Source organism: Nesoenas mayeri (assembly GCF_963082525.1).
Source record: "Nesoenas mayeri genome assembly, chromosome: 28".
NCBI classification, from domain to species: Eukaryota; Metazoa; Chordata; class Aves; order Columbiformes; family Columbidae; genus Nesoenas; species Nesoenas mayeri.
In genome coordinates, this window is record NC_137558.1 from 1,390,990 (window position 1) to 1,407,952 (window position 16,963).

The window sequence follows — 16,963 nt, forward strand, 5'->3', positions numbered from 1 at the left end:
TTTCCCTTTTCCCTCCCAAACCCTGAACCGAAAATGTAGGAATTTTGTAAACGCTTTACTCCTGTAAATATCTATATTTTTTAATCAGATGTATGAAGAACAAACGATGTGCAATACCCCCCCCCCCTCCCACCCCCATCGTTTCACCCCATTGTCGTTCATGGATTCGCTGTCGTCTTGGGGTTTTTCTTTTCCCCTTTTTTGTGAGGTTTTGACTCGCTTTTTGGGATAAAAAACACCCCCCCCCCCCCCCAACTTCCTCCTTGCCCCCCCCTTGCCCCCCCCCCGTGAGCGCAGGAGCTTTTGTACCTGTAAGATATTGTAATTAGCTATTTGTGTAACGAGATCTACTACTGTAAGTTTTGTACTGTACTGGCTGAAGGTCTGTTATAAATAAACCGGAGTAATTTAATGCCGCCCCCCCCGGACCCCCCCATATTGTGCTTTGGGTGGGGGGGCAGGACACTGGGGACCCCCCCCCTGGGATTGGGGGGTTGACAATAGGGGTGCCCTATAGGGCTTGGGGGGGACCCAAATGTGTCCCCCCCATACAGAGTGGGACACTCCCATGAGCACTGGGTGGTAGTGCCCGCCCCCCGCAAGCTGGGGGGGGGGGGGGGCAGGATGCTGGGAACCCCCCCCGTCCCGGGACTGGGGGGGGCACTGGGGGTCTGGTTTGGGGGGGGGAGGGTGGTGGATACTGGGAACTCCCAAGGTTTTGGGGAGACACTGGGGGTGCCCTTTAGGGCTTGGGGGGGGACCCAAGTGTGTCCCCCCCATACAGAGTGGGACACCCCCATGAGCACTGGATGGTAGTGGCCCCCCCCCCACCCAGAGTTGGGAGGGGGCTTGGAGGGGGGGAAGGATGTTGGGAACCCCCCCTCGGGATTGGGGGGTGACACAAGGGGTCTGGTTTTGGGGGGGGGCGGTATTTGGGGGATACTGGGGACCCCCCGAGGTTTTGAGGGGACACTGGGGGGGCCCCTTTAGGGGTTGGGGTGGACACACTTGAGACCCCCCCCCCATGAGCACCGGATGGTCGTGGGGCCCCCCCGAGTTGGGAGGGGGCTTGGAGGGGGGGGGGCAGGACGCTGGGAACGCCCCCGGGATTGGGGAGTGACACGGGGGGGTCTGGTTTGGGGGGGGTGGCGGATACTGGGGACCCCCGAGGTTTTGGGGGGACACTGGGGGTCCCCTGTAGGGGCGGAAGGGCCTGTGGAGCCCCCCCCGCGGCGGGTGGGACACGCGTGTCCCCCCCAAACACGGGGGGGCGCAGGAAACACGTGTTTGTTTCCCGCCTTCCCGGGACTACAGCGCCCTGCAGCCCCCGCGGGCGGCGCGCCGGAAGTGGCGTCACACGCAGCACGCGGCGCGTGGTCTCAACCTCTCACACCGCGCACGACGCGAATCCCTCCGAGAAAAAATAGTCCCTCCCGCCGCCGCCGGTTTCACTGCTAAACGCCGCCCCACCCCCCCATCGCCCGCCCCGGTGAAGCCGGTGGAGGCGCCGCAAGGCGGTCGGAAGGGTCATTCGGGAGCGGGGTGGCCTCTGGAAGGCGGCGGAGGAGGCTCAGGGCGGAGCACGGGTATATAAGGGCGGCGGTGCGGCGGCCGGATCCTCTTTCGCCGCCCCGGCAGCGAGATGGTGAGAGCGGACGGGACCGGGCGCGAAATGGGGACAAACCGGAGGGAAAACGGGGACCCGTGGGGCCCGGGGGGGCTTGTGGGGCCAGGAGGGGGTGTGTGTGGGGCCCGGGGGGTGTTTGGGGTCTGGGGGGGGCGCTTGTGGGGCAGCGGGAGGCCGAGGTGGGGGGCGGGGGGGGCCCTATAGGGTCCCCCTCATACAAGGTGGGACACCCCCTGAGCACCGGGTGGTATTGGGGGCCCCCCCAGAGTTCGGAGGGGGGTTGGAGGGGTTCAGAGTGCAGGTCGAGGGGTCACAGCGCAGGTTGGGGGTTCGTGGTGCGGGTTTGGGGGGGTCACGGTACAAGTTGGGGCTCTGGGGCAGGTTGGGGGGGTCACAGGGCAAGTTGGGGGATCTGGGGCAGATTGAGGGGTCACAGGGCAGATTGGGGGTTCATGGGGCAGGTTGGGGGGGTCACAGGGCAGATTGGGGGGTTCACGGGGCAGGTTGGGGGTTCTGGGGCAGATTGAGGGGTCACAGGGTAGATTGGGGGGTTCATGGGGCAGGTTGGGGGGGTCACAGGGCAGATTGGGGGGTTCACGGGGTAGGTTGGGGGGTCACGGGGCAGGTTGGGGGTTCTGGGGCAGATTGAGGGGTCACAGGGCAGATTGGGGGATCTGAGACAGGTTGGGGGATCAGGGGCAGGTTGGGGGGATCATGGTGCAGGTTGGGGGGTCACAGGGCAGATTGGGGGATCTGGGGCAGGTTGGGGGGATCATGGTGCAAGTTGGGGGTTCAAAGTGCAGGTTGGGGGGTCACTGCGGAGATTAGGGGATCTGGGGCAGGTTGGGGGGTTCACAGGGCAGGTTGGGGGTTCACAGGGCAGATTATGGTATCTGGGGCAGGTTGAGGGGATCACGGTGCAAGTTGGGGGTTCACAGGGCAGGTTGGGGGGGATTATGGTGCAAGTTGGGGAGTCACAGGGCAGATTGGGGGTTCGTGGGGCAGGTTGGGGGGTCCCAGTGCAGGTTGAGGTGTCACAGGGCAGGTTGAGGGATCTGGGGCAGGTTGGGGGTTCATGGAGCAGATTTAGGGGTTCACAGGGTAGGTTGAGGGGTCACAGGGCAGGTTGGGGGAATCATGGTGCAGGTTGGAGGGTCACAGTGCAGGTGGGGGGATCTGGGGCAGATTGAGGGCTCACAGTGCAACTTGGGGGGTCACAGGGCAGGTTGGGGGGGTCCTGGTTCAGGTTGGGAGATCACGGTGCAGGTTGGGGGGTCCTGGTTCAGGTTGGGGGGTCCTGGTTCAGGTTGGGGGATCACGGTGCAGGTTGGGGGTCATGGAGCAGGTTGGGAGTCATGGAGCAGGTTGGGGGGATCAGGGGCAGGTTGTGTGATCCAGGGGGGGGTCTGAGCTTTATCCCGTGTTCTCCCCCAGACGAAGAAGCGCAGGAACAACGGCCGCGCCAAGAAGGGCCGCGGGCACGTGCAGCCCATCCGCTGCACCAACTGCGCCCGCTGCGTCCCCAAGGACAAGGCCATCAAGAAGTTCGTCATCAGGAACATCGTGGAGGCCGCGGCCGTCAGGGACATCTCGGAGGCCAGCGTGTTCGACTGTGAGTCCGGGGGAGCCCCCCCCGTGCCCTCAGGTGTTTTGAGGTGACCGCTGACCCCCCGTTTTGTGTGTGTCCCCCCCCCATAGCGTACGTCCTGCCCAAGCTGTACGTGAAGCTCCATTACTGCGTCAGCTGCGCCATCCACAGCAAAGTCGTGCGGAACCGCTCGCGGGAGGCGCGCAAGGACCGGACCCCCCCGCCGCGCTTCAGACCCGCCGTGCGTACCGGGCCGGGGGGGGCACAGGGGGTTCGTGTGTGTCCCGTCCCCCCCATCCAGCCCCCCTGGCTCTGGTTTGATGGTTTTTCTCCCCCCACAGGGTGCTGCTCCCCGGCCCCCCCCCAAGCCGATGTGAGGAGACTGGCTGGATGTGCCCCCCCTTGTGCAGAATCAATAAAGGACCATGCACCGAGACTGGCTCCAGCTTTTTTTTGGGGGAGGGGCGAGGGGTGTTTGGGGTGATGGAAGGGGCTCCCAGCCTCTTTGTTTGGGGGGGGCTCTGGGCTCAGCCTGGAGAAGCCATGTGGAGGTGGGGGACACCCCCCCATCCTGTGGGGCTGGGGGTGTGACAGGTAGATAGAGACACCTGGAATGTGTCCCAGCTTGGGGGGGGCACCCTGCACCCCATGCCCCCCCTCTAACATCCTGGCACCCCCCAGATCCAGCAGGGGGTGCCCTGAACCCCCCAGGCTTCAGAACTTGCCATGAGCTGCTGGGGGGCAACACATTGACACCCCCCACCCCCCTGCTATGGTGCTGGGGGGGCTTGGTCCTCACTATGTGGGGGGGACCCAACCTTTGCCCTGGGGGGCTGTAATGGGGGTGGACACCCCCGTGCTCTTGGGGGCTCTGACAGGGTCAAATTTTGCCTTGAGTGGGGGGGCTGAATGGGGCGGGGGGGCACAGGGAGACCAGATGTTTGTCTGGGGGGGCACAATAGGGTCAGGCTTTGCTAGGGGGGGCACAGAGTGACCAGATGTTTGCCTGTGAGGTTTGGGGGGCACAATAGGGTCAGGCTTTGCTGGGGGGGGCACAGAGTGACCAGATGTTTGCCTGTGAGGTCTAGGGGGGCACAATAGGGTCAGGCTTTGCTGGGGGGGGCACAGAGTGACCAGATGTTTGCCTGTGAGGTTCGGGGGGGCACAATAGGGTCAGGCTTTGCTGGGGGGGGCACAGAGTGACCAGATGTTTGCCTGTGAGGTCTAGGGGGGCACAATAGGATCAGGCTTTGCTGGGGGGGGGCACAGGGGCTGCACCGGGGGGGCCGCGGTGTCCCCAGCCCTTTGCCCGTGGGTGTCGCTGCGGTGGCGGCGGGTCCCGGGGAGGGTCCCCGGCTCGGGGGGGGGGCGGGTCCCGCTGCCACCGCCCCGGGGCGCGGCGGGCGGGTCCCGGGCCGGGCTGCCCGGGGGGGGCCCCGCCCGTCCCGTCCCCGCCCCGCCCCGGCGGCCCCGCGCCAGGTGCATTCCCCCCGCCGCGCCCGGGCACGCTGCACCCGCCGGGCCCTGCGCGCCGGCCCGCGGAGCGGAGCCGCGATGGACCGGGACCGGCCCCGGGACCGGCTGCCCGGGGCGCTGCTGCTGCTGCTGGCGCTGCTGCTCCGCGCTCCGGTACCGGGCTCCGCGCAGGCAGGTGAGCGCCGGGACCAGCACCGGGAGCGCCACCCGCGGAGATCCCGGCAGGACCGGGGGAACCGGGGCTGCGCGGCGCGGGCGGGCACCGGGAGGCGCTCGGAGGTCCCGGGACGGGCGACGGTCGTGGGAGCTCTTGCGGGGACAGGAGCGCTCGGGGGTCTCGGGGGTCCCGTGGTCGCGATGCCGTCGCTGTGCGATCCCGGTTCCAGCGGCCGCCCGGGACCCCCCGCCCCGGTCCCCAGCGCCGCGACCCGGGGGGGGATCCCAACGGCCGCGGGGGCACCGGGACCGGCAAAGCCCCCCCGGGCTGTGGGTCGGTCGCTGGCATCGGCGGGGCCGGGACTCGCTGTCCCCGCCCCGGGCAGAGGCACCTGCGCCCCCCGCAGCTGCCGGCGCCGATTTTAGGGAGCGGGAGTGGGACCCCCGGAGGTCCCCTCGGAGGGGTCCCGCTCCCCACCCGCCCCTCGCCCTGTGGCGGGGGCCGCGGGGGCCGCTCCCGGAAGGGCCGGGCTCACCCGCCGCTTGTTTTTCAACCCCACAAGGAAAAACACCTTGGGGGGGCGGGACGCGCAGGTGGGGCCGCGTCACCCGCGACGTGCGGGGACACCCAGCCAGGTGCGGGGACACCCGGTGGCACCGGGCGGGGTGGGGGGGGGAACCCTCTGCACCTCCGCATTCCACACGCGGGGGTCCCACCGGAGCGGGACCGGGACTCCACTGCCCCCCCCCCCCCCCCACCGCCCCACGAACCCCCGTCCTTGTCCCCATCCCCACCGAGCGCCCCTTTGTTCGGGGACAGGATCCGTCCCCCCGCTTTGTGCGGCGGGCGGGAGGTCGGGGCTGCGCCCCCCCCTCCGCACTGCTGTGCCCCCCCCGCACCCCCCCGGTGCTATTCCTGGCGGCGGGGACCGGGGCCCCGCGGTGACATGTGGCCGATAGCGGGTGACATACCGGAGCTGCCAGCGGGGCCCCGCGCTGATAACGCGACGCCGCGGTGGCGCCCGGGGGGGCTCCGGCCCTCACCCCCCCCCGGCAGGTGCACCCCGAGGGACGGACACCCCCCGCCCCGTGTCCCACTTAGCCCCCCGGGGTCATTAGACGCACCAGTGTCACCCCAAAGTGTTGCTTGTGGGGGTCCCGCGGGGTCAGATCCTGCCCCCCCCCCCCGCAGCCTGGGGAACGCTTCCCCCCCCCACAGAGCCCCCCGTTGTTCCTTGGGGGTCCCAGCCCCCCGCTTTGGGCCCCACCGCGCCCATCCCCGGGGTGTCGGGGCGGCGGCCGCGGCCCCGGCGCAGCTGGGACCTTTTTATAGCCCCTTCCCTATTAAAATAGCTGCGGTCGGGGCCGGGGGGGCCCGGGCTGTGGAGCGGGGCGGGGGGGGGCGCTGGCCCCTTCCCATGTGTGCACCGAGCTGCCCGTTCCCTGCAGCCGCCCCCGGGAGGGGGCTCGGGCCCTTCTCTGCCCCCGCACCGGACAAAGGTGCCATTTAGCGCCCCCCCCACGCCGGGGCCTGAGTCACGTCTGGGCCGGGGGGGCCGCACCCCGCAGTGCCCCGGGGGTGCCGGCTCTGCCGCCGCTTTCGGGGGGCTCGGCGCCCCCCCCCGCCCCGCCGGCCACAATCGCCCCTTTGTGTGGGCGCGGGGAGGGGGCCCCATCCTGCCCCGTGCACAAAGGGCCCCTGTTTGCCCCGGCGTGGGGGGGGGGGAATGGGGCGAATCGTTAACCCCGGGGCCCCCTTGGCGCCCACCGCCCCCTCCCTGAGCTCCGGGGGGACCCAGGCATCCGGGCCCCCCCACGCCGCGGGCTGTGCCAGCGGCCGGGGCCGAAGTCCGGGTGCCGCGGGTGTGTCGGGGGGGCCCTGCCCGCGGCACCCGCCTTGCGCAACCCTCGCCCGGCTGGTTTGGGTGCTGGGGAGGAGGAGGAGCAGCCGTCACCCCCCCCGGCGCCGCCACCCCCACGGCGGGGATGGGGACAGGGACACCGTGGGGGCACCACTGTGGCCAGTATGGGGGGGACACCGTGGGGGGGACAGGGACACCATGGGGGAGATAGGGACACCATTGGGGGGGCAAGGAAACTGTGGGGGGCACAGGGACACCATGGGGGCACCACCATGGCCAGTATGGGGGGGACACCGTGGGGGACCAGGGACACCATGGGGGGGACAGGGACACCATGGGGGAGATAAGGACACCATGGGGGAGATAGGGACACCATTGGGGGGGCAAGGAAACTGTGGGGGGCACAGGGACACCATGGGGGCACCACCATGGCCAGTATGGGGGGGACACCATCGGGGGGACAGGGACACCATGGGGGCACCACCATGGCCAGTATGGTGGGGACACCGTTGGGGGGACAGGGACACTGTGAGGGGCACAGGGACACCATAGGGGTGCCACTGTGGCCAGTATGGGGGGGACACCATGGGTGGGACAGGGACACCATTGGAGGGGCAAGGACACTGTGAGGGGCACAGGGACACCATGGGGGCACCACCATGGCCAGTATGGGGGGGACACACCATGGTGGTGACAAGGACTCTATGGGGGGGACACAACCAGCACAGGAGTGACAAAGCCACCAAGGAGGGGACATTGCTGTTGGTCACCAAGGGGAGGATGTGGCACTGTTGTGGGGGGGAAGGACCCCACGGAGGAGGTGACCGTGGCCACCACGGAGGGACACGGTCACCGTGGGGGGGACAGAGTCACCACGGGGGGACACGGCCATGGATGGTACAGGGGGACCCCACGGAGGAGGTGACCGTGGCCACCACGGAGGGACATGGTCACTGTGGTGGGGACAGAGTCACCACGGGGGGACATGGCCATGGATGGTACAGGGGGACCCCACGGAGGAGGTGACCGTGGCCACCATGGAGGGACATGGTCACTGTGGGGGTGACACGGCCATGAATGGTACAGGGGGACCCCACGGAGGAGGTGACCGTGGCCACCATGGAGGGACATGGTCACTGTGGGGGTGACACGGCCATGAATGGTACAGGGGGACCCCACGGAGGAGGTGACCGTGGCCACCATGGAGGGACATGGTCACTGTAGGGGTGACACGGCCATGGATGGTACAGGAGGACCCCACGGAGGAGGTGACCGTGGCCACCACGGAGGGACATGGTCACTGTGGGGGTGACACGGCCATGGATGGTACAGGGGGGACCCCACGGAGGAGGTGACCGTGGCCACCACGGAGGGACATGGTCACTGTAGGGGTGACACGGCCATGGATGGTCTGGGGAGGACGTGGCAGGATGGGGGGCCAAGGACCCCATGGAGGAGGCAACCGTGGCCACCAAGAGGGGTCCGTGGCCACCACGGAGGGTCCTGTGGCGCAGTGGCCGCGGTTGGGGACAGGGCGCTGTCCCCACAGTGTGCACGGGGACGCTGAACGGGCTGAGCGTGACGGGGGACCCTCAGCACCAGTACGAGACGCTGCACAGGATGTACAACAACTGCGAGATCGTGATGGGCAACCTGGAGATCGTCCTCATCGACCACGCGCAGGACCTGTCCTTCCTGCAGGTGACCGAGGGGACACGGGGGGGACACACCTGGCTATGAACCCACCCGGGTGACCCGTCCCGCTGTCCCCAGACCATCCGGGAGGTGACGGGTTACATCCTGATCGCCATGAACGTCTTCTCGTCGCTGCCGCTGCACAACCTGCGCGTCATCCGCGGGACGCAGTTCTACGACGAGAAGTTCGCGCTGTTCGTGCTGCTCAACTACAACCCCAACGCCACCCACGCCCTGCGACACCTCGGCCTCAACCAGCTCACAGGTGGGACCCTCTGGCCTGGGACCCCCCCATAGGGACGAGGGGCTGGTCCTGAGCCGTGCTGGCCAATCCCGGTCCCCATCATGGAGTGGTGGTGTCACCATCATGGTCACCATCATGGAGGGGTGGTGTCACCATCATGGTTCCCATCCCAGATTGGTGGTGTCACCATCATGGCTCCCATACACAGTGGTGGTGTCACCATCATGGCTCCCATACACAGTGGTGGTGTCACCATCAGGGTTCCCATCCCAGATTGGTGGTGTCACCATCGTGGTCCCCATCCCACAGTGGTGGTGTCACCATCGTGGTCCCCATCCCAGATTGGTGGTGTCACCATCATGGCTCCCATACACAGTGGTGGTGTCACCATCATGGTCCCCATCCCAGATTGGTGGTGTCCCCATCATGGTCCCCATCCCACAGTGGTGGTGTCACCATCATGGTCCCCATCCCACAGTGGTGGTGTCACCATCATGGTCCCCATCCCAGATTGGTGGTGTCACCATCGTGGTCCCCATCCCAGATTGGTGGTGTCACCATCATGGTCACCATCATGGAGTGGTGGTGTCCCCATCATGGTCCCCATCATGGAGTGGTGGTGTCACCATCATGGTTCCCATCCCACAGTGGTGGTGTCACCATCATGGTCCCCATCCCAGATTGGTGGTGTCCCCATCATGGTCCCCATCATGGAGTGGTGGTGTCACCATCATGGTCACCATCATGGAGTGGTGGTGTCCCCATCATGGTCCCCATCCCACAGTGGTGGTGTCACCATCCTGGCCCCCATCCCACAGTGGTGGTGTCCCCATCATGGTTCCCATCCCACAGTGGTGGTGTCACCATCATGGTCCCCATCATGGAGTGGTGGTGTCCCCATCATGGTTCCCATCCCACAGTGGTGGTGTCACCATCATGGTCCCCATCCCAGATTGGTGGTGTCCCCATCATGGTCCCCATCATGGAGTGGTGGTGTCACCATCATGGTTCCCATCCCAGATTGGTGGTGTTCCCATCATGGTCCCCATCATGGAGTGGTGGTGTCACCATCATGGTCCCCATCCCAGATTGGTGATGTCCCCATCATGGTCCCCATCATGGAGTGGTGGTGTCCCCATCATGGTCCCCATCCCACAGTGGTGGTGTCACCATCATGGTTCCCATCCTGGACCCCTCCTGGGATGTCCCTTTTAGGACATCTGTCCCCTCCTGGTCCCCAACCCAGAGTGATGGTGTCCCCATAATGGTCTCCATTACAGACTGGTGCCACCCCCCTGCGGTGTCCCCTCCTGGTCCCCATCCCAGAGTGTTGCCACCCCCTTGTGTTGTCCCCTCCATTGTCCCCATCCCGGGGTAATGGTGTCCCCATCATGGTTCCCATGCCAGAGCGGTGCTGTCCCCTCCCTGCGGGTCCGGTGGAACTGGGGAGCTCTGGGGGGAACTGGGGAGCTCTGGGGGTACCTGGGGGGGTCTGGGTGGAACTGGGGAGCTCTGGGGGTACTTGGGAAGCTCTGGGGGTACCTGGGGAGGTCTGGGGGGAACTGGGGGAGTCTGGGTGGAACTGGGGAGCTCTGGGGGTACCTGGGGGGGTCTGGGTGGAACTGGGGAGCTCTGGGAGTACCTGGGGAGCTCTGGGTGGAACTGGGGAGCTCTGGGGGTACCTGAGCAGCTCTCGGTGGAACTGGGGAGCTCTGGGGGGAGCTCTGGGGGTACCTGGGGGGCTCTGGGTGGAACTGGGGAGCTCTGGGTGGAACTGGGGAGCTCTGGGGGTGCCTGGGGAGGTCTAGGGGGAACTGGGGAGCTCTGGGTGGAACTGGGGAGGTCTGGGGGTACCTGGGGAGCTCTGGGTGGAACTGGGGAGCTCTGGGGGTACCTGGGGGGGTCTGGGTGGAACTGGGGAGGTCTGGGGGTACCTGGGGAGCTCTGGGGGTACCTGGGGAGGTCTGGGGGGAACTGGGGAGCTCTGGGGGTACCTGGGGGGGTCTGGGGGTACCTGGGGAGGTCTGGGGGTACCTGGGGAGGTCTGGGGGGAGCTGGGGAGCTCTGGGTGGAACTGGGGAGCTCTGGGGGGAGCTCTGGGGGTACCTGGGGGGGTCTGGGGGTACCTGGGGAGCTCTGGGGTTACCTGGGGAGCTCTGGGGGTACCTGGGGAGCTCTGGGTGGAACTGGGGGGGGTCTGGGGGAGCTGGGGAGCTCTGGGTGGAACTGGGGAGGTGTGGGGGTACCTGGGGAGCTCTGGGGGTACCTGGGGAGCTCTGGGGGTGTCACAGCCCCTGTCCCCCCCCCCCCCCCAGAGATCCTGGCCGGCGGCGTCTACATCGAGAAGAACGCGCAGCTGTGCCACGTGGACACGGTGGAGTGGAGGGACATCATGCGGGACCCCCGCCTGGAGCCCCTCGTGGGGGACAACGGCAAGGCCTGTGCGTGACGGGGGGCACGGCGGGGGGGGGGGGCGACACCCACTGGCTTGGGGGTGACCCCGCTGTGCCCCCCCCCCTTCAGGCCCCCCGTGCCATGAGAGCTGCGGTGGCCACTGCTGGGGACCCGGCCCCGAGGATTGCCAGAAATGTGGGTGCTGGGGGGGACCGGGGGTGCTGGGGGGGGGATGTGGCGGGTGCCCCCCCCGCTGACACCCCCTCCCCGCAGTGACGAAGACCATCTGTGCCCCCCAGTGCAACGGGCGCTGCTTCGGGCGGGCGCCCAACGAGTGTTGCCATGAGGAGTGTGCGGGGGGCTGCACCGGCCCCCTGCAGACACACTGCTTCGTACGTGCCCCACGGTGTCCGTCTGTCTGTGCGTCCCCCAGCGGCACGTGTATCCCTGTGTCCGTCTGTCTGTGCGTCTCCCAGCTGCACGTGTATCCCTGTGTCTGTCTGTCTGTGCATCCCCCAGCTGCACGTGTATCCCTGTGTCCGTCTGTCTGTGCGTCCCCCAGCTGCACGTGCATCCGTGTGTCCATCTGTCTGCACATCTCCTGGCTGCATGCACATCCCTGTGTTTGTCTGTGTCCCCCATCTGCACATGCATCCCTGTGTCCGTCTGTCTGGACATCCCCCATCTGTATGCACGTCCTTGTGTCTGTCTATGCATTCCCCATCTGCGCATGCATCCCTGTGTCCATCTGTCTGTGCATCCCCCATCTGCATGTGCATCCCTGTGTCTGTCTGTCCGTGCATCCCCCATCTTTACTTGTATCCCTGTGTCCGTCTGCCTGTGCATCCCCCAGCTGCACGTGTATCCCTGTGTCCGTCTGTCTGTGCATCCCCCAGCTGCACGTGTATCCCTGTGTCCGTCTGTCTGTGCAGTCCCCATCTGCACATGTATCCCTGTGTCTGTCTGTCTGCGCGTCCCCCAGCTGCACGTGTATCCCTGTGTCTGTCTATCTGTGCAGTCCCCATCTGCATGCACACCCCTGTGTCTGTCTGTCTTTGCATCCCCCATCTGCATGCACACCCCTGTGTCTGTCTTTGCATCCCCCATCTACATGCACATCCCTGTGTCCGTCTGTCTGTGCATCCCCCATCTGCATGCACACCCCTGTGTCTGTCTGTCTTTGCATCCCCCATCTGCATGCACACCCCTGTGTCTGTCTGTCTTTGCATCCCCCATCTACATGCACATCCCTGTGTCCGTCTGTCTTTGCATCCCCCATCTACATGCACATCCCTGTGTCCGTCTGTCTTTGCATCCCCCATCTACATGCACATCCCTGTGTCCGTCTGTCTGTGCATCCCCCATCTACATGCACACCCCTGTGTCCGTCTGTCTGCCCCCGCACCAGGAAGGGCTTCTCTGTGTCCCCCCAGGGTGGGAGCTGTTACCCCTGTGGAATGGGGGACGTGTCTGCCTGTCCATGTGTCCCTCCCTGTGTCCGTCCGTCCCCGCGGGAGGGATCCCCCCTCCCGATGGGCACAGCGTGATGCTCTCTGGGGCAAGACGTGTCCGTGCATCCCTGTGTCCGTCCGTCCGAGCCGCCGCCCACCATCCGTCTGTCCGTCCCGCAGGCCTGCCGCCACTTCAACGACAGCGGCGCGTGCGTCCCCCTGTGTCCCCAGCCCCTCATCTACAACAAACTCACCTTCCAGCTGGAGCCCAACCCCGACACCAAGTACCAATACGGGGGCATCTGCGTCCGGAGCTGCCCACGTGAGCCGGGGACACTGGGGACACTGGGGACAATGGGGACACGGCGCGGGGGGACACGGGATTGAGCCGCGAGCGCATCCCCCCAGACAATTTCGTGGTGGACCAGAGCTCCTGCGTGCGCGCCTGCCCCAACGACAAGATGGAGGTGGAGAAGAACGGGCTGAAGATGTGCGAGCCCTGCGCCGGGCTGTGCCCCAAGGGTACGGGGGGGTTGGGGGGCTCAATGTGGGGCGGGGTGGGCACCGTGGGACCAGCGCTCACCGTCCCCGTGCCGCCCGCAGCGTGCGAGGGCACCGGCGCCGGCAGCAAGTACCAAACCGTGGACTCCAGCAACATCGACACCTTCGTGAACTGCACCAAGATCCTGGGCAACCTGGATTTCCTCATCACCGGCCTGGAGGGGTGGGGGCCGCGGGGGGGATGGGGGGGGTGGGGAGGGGGCTTGGGGGGGTCTCGCCCCCCCCCCCCCCGATCCCCGGTCGCACGCTGACGGCCGCGGCTCCGCAGGGATCCCTGGCGCAACATCTCGGCGCTGGACCCCGAGAAGCTGAATGTGTTCCGGACGGTGCGGGAGATCACGGGTGAGCGGGGGGGCTGGGGGCATGGGGACCCCCCCCCAGGGTCACCCTGACCCCCAGGATGTCCCCTCACCCCCCCCCCCAGGATACCTGAATATCCAGTCGTGGCCCAAGCACATGCACAACTTCAGCGTCTTCTCCAACCTGGTCACCATCGGGGGACGGAGCTTGTACAAGTGAGTCCCTGTCCCCGCAGCCCCCGACCCGCTGTCACAACCTTGTGTCCCCGTGTCCCACATCGTCCCCTGTCCCTGCACCCCACACTGTCCCCATCCTTGCATCCCGTTGTCCCCTGTCCCGGCATCTTTTGTCCTTGAATGTCTCTTCATTCCCTGTCCCTGCGTCCCACACCATCCCCGCATCTCCTTGTCCCCTGTCCCTCCACCCCATTGTCCCCTGTCCCTGCATCCCTTGTCCCTGCATCTCCCATTGACCCCCATCCCTACATCCCTACGTTGTCCCCTGTCCCTGCATTCCTTGTCCCTCCATCCCATTGTCCCCTGTCCCTTCATCCCTTGTCCCTCCATCCCATTGTCCCCTGTCCCTGCATCCTCTGTCCCTCCATCCTGTTGTCCCCTGTCCCTTCATCCCTTGTCCCTACATCCCCTGTTGTCCCCTGTCCCTTCATCCTCTGTCCCTCCATCCCATTGTCCCATGTCCCTGCACCCTCCATCCCTGTATCCCCCATTGTCTCCTGTCCCTCCTCCCTGTTGTCCCCTGTCCCTACATCCCGTTGTCCCCTGTCCCTTCATCTCCTGTCCCTACATCTCCTTGTCCCCTGTCCCTGCATCCCTTGTCCCTGCACCCTCCATCCCTGCATCCCTCGTTGTCCCCTGTCCCTCCATCCTGTTGTCCCCTGTCCCTTCATCCCCTTTCCCTACATCCCGTTGTCCCCTATCCCTTCATCCCCTTTCCCTGCAATCCCTGTTGTGCCCTGTCCCTTCATCCCTTGTCCCTACATCCCCATCTTGTCCCCTGTCCCTTCCTCCCCTGTCCGTCCATCCCATTGTCCTGTGTCTCTTCATCCCTTGTCTCTCCATCCCATTGTCCCCTGTCCCTTCATCCCTTGTCCCTACATCCCCCGTTGTCCCCCATCCCTGCATCCCTTGTTCCTTCACCCTCCATCCCTGCATCCCCTGTTGTCCCCTGTCCCTACATCCCCTGTTGTCCCTTGTCCTTTCATCTCCTGTTGTCCTCTGGCCCTTCATCCCCTGTTGTCCCTTGTCCCTTCATCCCCTGTTGTCCCCTGTCCCTACATCCCCTGTTGTCCCTTGTCCTTTCATCCCCTGTTGTCCCCTGTCCCTACATCCCCTGTTGTCCCTTGTCCTTTCATCCCCTGTTGTCCCCTGTCCCTACATCCCCTGTTGTCCCCTGTCCCTACATCCCCTGTTGTCCCCTGTCCCTACATCCCCTGTTGTCCCTTGTCCTTTCATCCCCTGTTGTCCCCTGTCCCTACATCCCCTGTTGTCCCCTGTCCCTTCATCCCCTGTTGTCCCCTGTCTCTTCATCCCCTGTTGTCCCCTGTCCCTACATCCCCTGTTGTCCCTTGTCCTTTCATCCCCTGTTGTCCCCTGTCCCTTCATCCCCTGTCCCTACATCCCCCGTTGTCCCCCATCCCTGCATCCCTTGTCCCTTCACCCTCCATCCCTGCATCCCCTGTTGTCCCCTGTCCCTTCATCCCCTGTTGTCCCCTGTCTCTTCATCCCCTGTTGTCCCCTGTCCCTACATCTCCTGTTGTCCCCTGTCCCTACATCCCCTTTCCCTACAACCCCCGCTGTCCCCCATCCTCGCATCTCTTACCCCTTCACCCTCCATCCCCACATCCCCCATTGTCCCCACCCCACATCCCACCCCTGGGCAGATGTGGGGGTGCTATCAGCCGCCCCCCCCACCCCCCTTACCCCCCTTTCCCCCCCCCCCCCGCAGCCGAGGCTTCTCTCTGCTGATCATGAAGAACGAGAACGTGACGTCGCTGGGGCTGCGGTCGCTGCGGGAGGTGAGCGCGGGGCGCGTGTACATCACCGAGAACCGCCGCCTGTGCTACCTGCACACGCTGCACTGGGCTGCGCTCAGCCGGCGCCGCAGCGACCTGGACATCCGCAACAACAGACCCCGCAGCAAGTGCCGTGAGTGGGGGGGACACCCCGGCGATGGGGGGACACGCGCACCCCGGGGACCCCCCAACCGCGGTTTGTCCCCGCAGAGCAAGAGGGGAAGGTGTGCGACCCGCTGTGCTCCGCCGAGGGCTGCTGGGGACCGGGGCCGGGACAGTGTCTGTCCTGCCGCCACTACAGCCGCCGCGGCGTCTGCGTCCCCACCTGCCACTTCACACAGGGGTCAGGGGGGTTTGGGGGTGTGTGGGGGGGGTAGGTCCAGGGTGGGCGTGGGGAGCAGGGTGGGGTGTGGGGGGATGGGTGCTGGGGTGAGGGGACTGATCCTGGGCGGGGTGGATCCCATTAGGGGGTGCTGGGGTGGGAAAGGGCCTGGGGGTGGCACTGATCCTGGGGTGGGAGGGATGCTGGGGTGGCATTGGGTGGGCACTGGTGTGTACTGGGACACTGGTGGGCAGTGGTGTGTACTGGGACACTGTGGTGGGCACTGGTGTGTACTGGGACACTGGTGGGCAGTGGTGTGTACTGGGACGCTGGTGGGCACTGGTGTGTGCTGGGATGCTATGGTGGGCACTGGTGTGTACTGGGACATTGTGGTGGGCACTGGTGTGTGCTGGGATGCTATGGTGGGCACTGGTGTGTACTGGGACATTGTGGTGGGCACTGGTGTGTGCTGGGATGCTGGGGTGGGCACTGGTGTGTACTGGGACACTGGGGTGGGCACTGGTGTGTACTGGGATGCTGGAGTGGGCACTGGTGTGTACTGGGACACTGATGGGCACTGGTGTGTATTGGGACACTGTGGTGGGCACTGGTGTGTACTGGGATGCTGTGGTGGGTGCTGGTGTGTACTGGGAAGCTGGGGTTGGCACTGGTGTGTACTGGGAAGCTGAAGTTGGCACTGGTGTGTACTGGGACACTGGTGGGCACTGGTGTGTACTGGGACACTGTGGTGGGCACTGGTGTGTATTGGGACACTGGTGGGCACTGGTGTGTGCTGCGAAGCTGGGGTTGGCACTGGTGTGTACTGGGAAGCTGAGGTTGGCACTGGTGTGTACTGGGACGCTGTGGTGGGCACTGGTGTGTGCTGCGAAGCTGGGGTTGGCACTGGTGTGTACTGGGAAGCTGAGGTTGGCACTGGTGTGTACTGGGACACTGGGGTGGGCACTGGTGTTTACTGGGACTCACATGGGCACTGATGTCTACTGGGATGCTATGGTGGGCACTGGTGTGTACTGGGACACTGGGGTGGGCACTGGTGTGTACTGGGATGCTGGAGTGGGCACTGCTGTGTACTGGGACACTGGTGGGCACTGGTGTGCACTGGGACACTGGGGTGGGCACTGGTGTGTACTGGGATGCTGGGGTGGGCACTGGTGTGCACTGGGACACTGGTGGGCACTGGTGTGCACTGGGACACTGGGGTGGGCACTGGTGTGTACTGGGATGCTGGGGTGGG

General features: G+C 65.9%; 3 protein-coding genes across 3 annotated transcripts in view; 2 read left to right on the forward strand and 1 right to left on the reverse strand.

The window, feature by feature from the left end:
* The first annotated feature begins 1,485 nt into the window (after nucleotides 1–1,485).
* RPS26 (ribosomal protein S26) lies at nucleotides 1,486–3,649 on the forward strand. The gene is made up of 4 exons (XM_080360477.1): nucleotides 1,486–1,645; nucleotides 3,062–3,239; nucleotides 3,326–3,456; nucleotides 3,557–3,649. Exons 1-4 carry the CDS (start codon nucleotides 1,643–1,645, stop codon nucleotides 3,590–3,592), a joined length of 348 nt encoding a protein of 115 aa, XP_080216603.1. The 5' UTR covers nucleotides 1,486–1,642; the 3' UTR covers nucleotides 3,593–3,649.
* A 1,120-nt stretch (nucleotides 3,650–4,769) lies between these two features.
* Nucleotides 4,770–15,763, forward strand: ERBB3 (erb-b2 receptor tyrosine kinase 3; the record flags this gene model as incomplete). Its single annotated transcript, XM_080360565.1, has 13 exons — nucleotides 4,770–4,866; nucleotides 8,259–8,410; nucleotides 8,483–8,669; nucleotides 10,964–11,089; nucleotides 11,172–11,237; nucleotides 11,316–11,434; nucleotides 12,674–12,815; nucleotides 12,902–13,015; nucleotides 13,097–13,217; nucleotides 13,323–13,396; nucleotides 13,479–13,569; nucleotides 15,320–15,519; nucleotides 15,597–15,763. The coding sequence occupies 13 exons, from the start codon at nucleotides 4,770–4,772 to the stop codon at nucleotides 15,761–15,763; spliced, it is 1,656 nt and encodes a 551-aa protein (XP_080216691.1).
* An 86-nt stretch (nucleotides 15,764–15,849) lies between these two features.
* The window catches only part of SMARCC2 (SWI/SNF related BAF chromatin remodeling complex subunit C2), a gene marked incomplete at its 3' end in the record, with an annotated part of 7,208 nt that continues 6,094 nt past the window's right edge, over nucleotides 15,850–16,963 (reverse strand). The window contains exon 15 of the mRNA XM_080360566.1: nucleotides 15,850–15,859. Within this exon, the coding sequence (XP_080216692.1) occupies nucleotides 15,850–15,859 (10 nt within the window). The remainder of the gene's footprint in view (nucleotides 15,860–16,963) is intronic.

Coding starts and splice junctions, on each gene's coding strand:
- RPS26 (XM_080360477.1), top strand. Junction 3,240..3,325: donor GGAGGCCAGCGTGTTCGACT/GTGAGTCCGGGG, acceptor CCCCCCCCATAG/CGTACGTCCTGCCCAAGCTG. Junction 3,457..3,556: donor CGCCGCGCTTCAGACCCGCC/GTGCGTACCGGG, acceptor CTCCCCCCACAG/GGTGCTGCTCCCCGGCCCCC.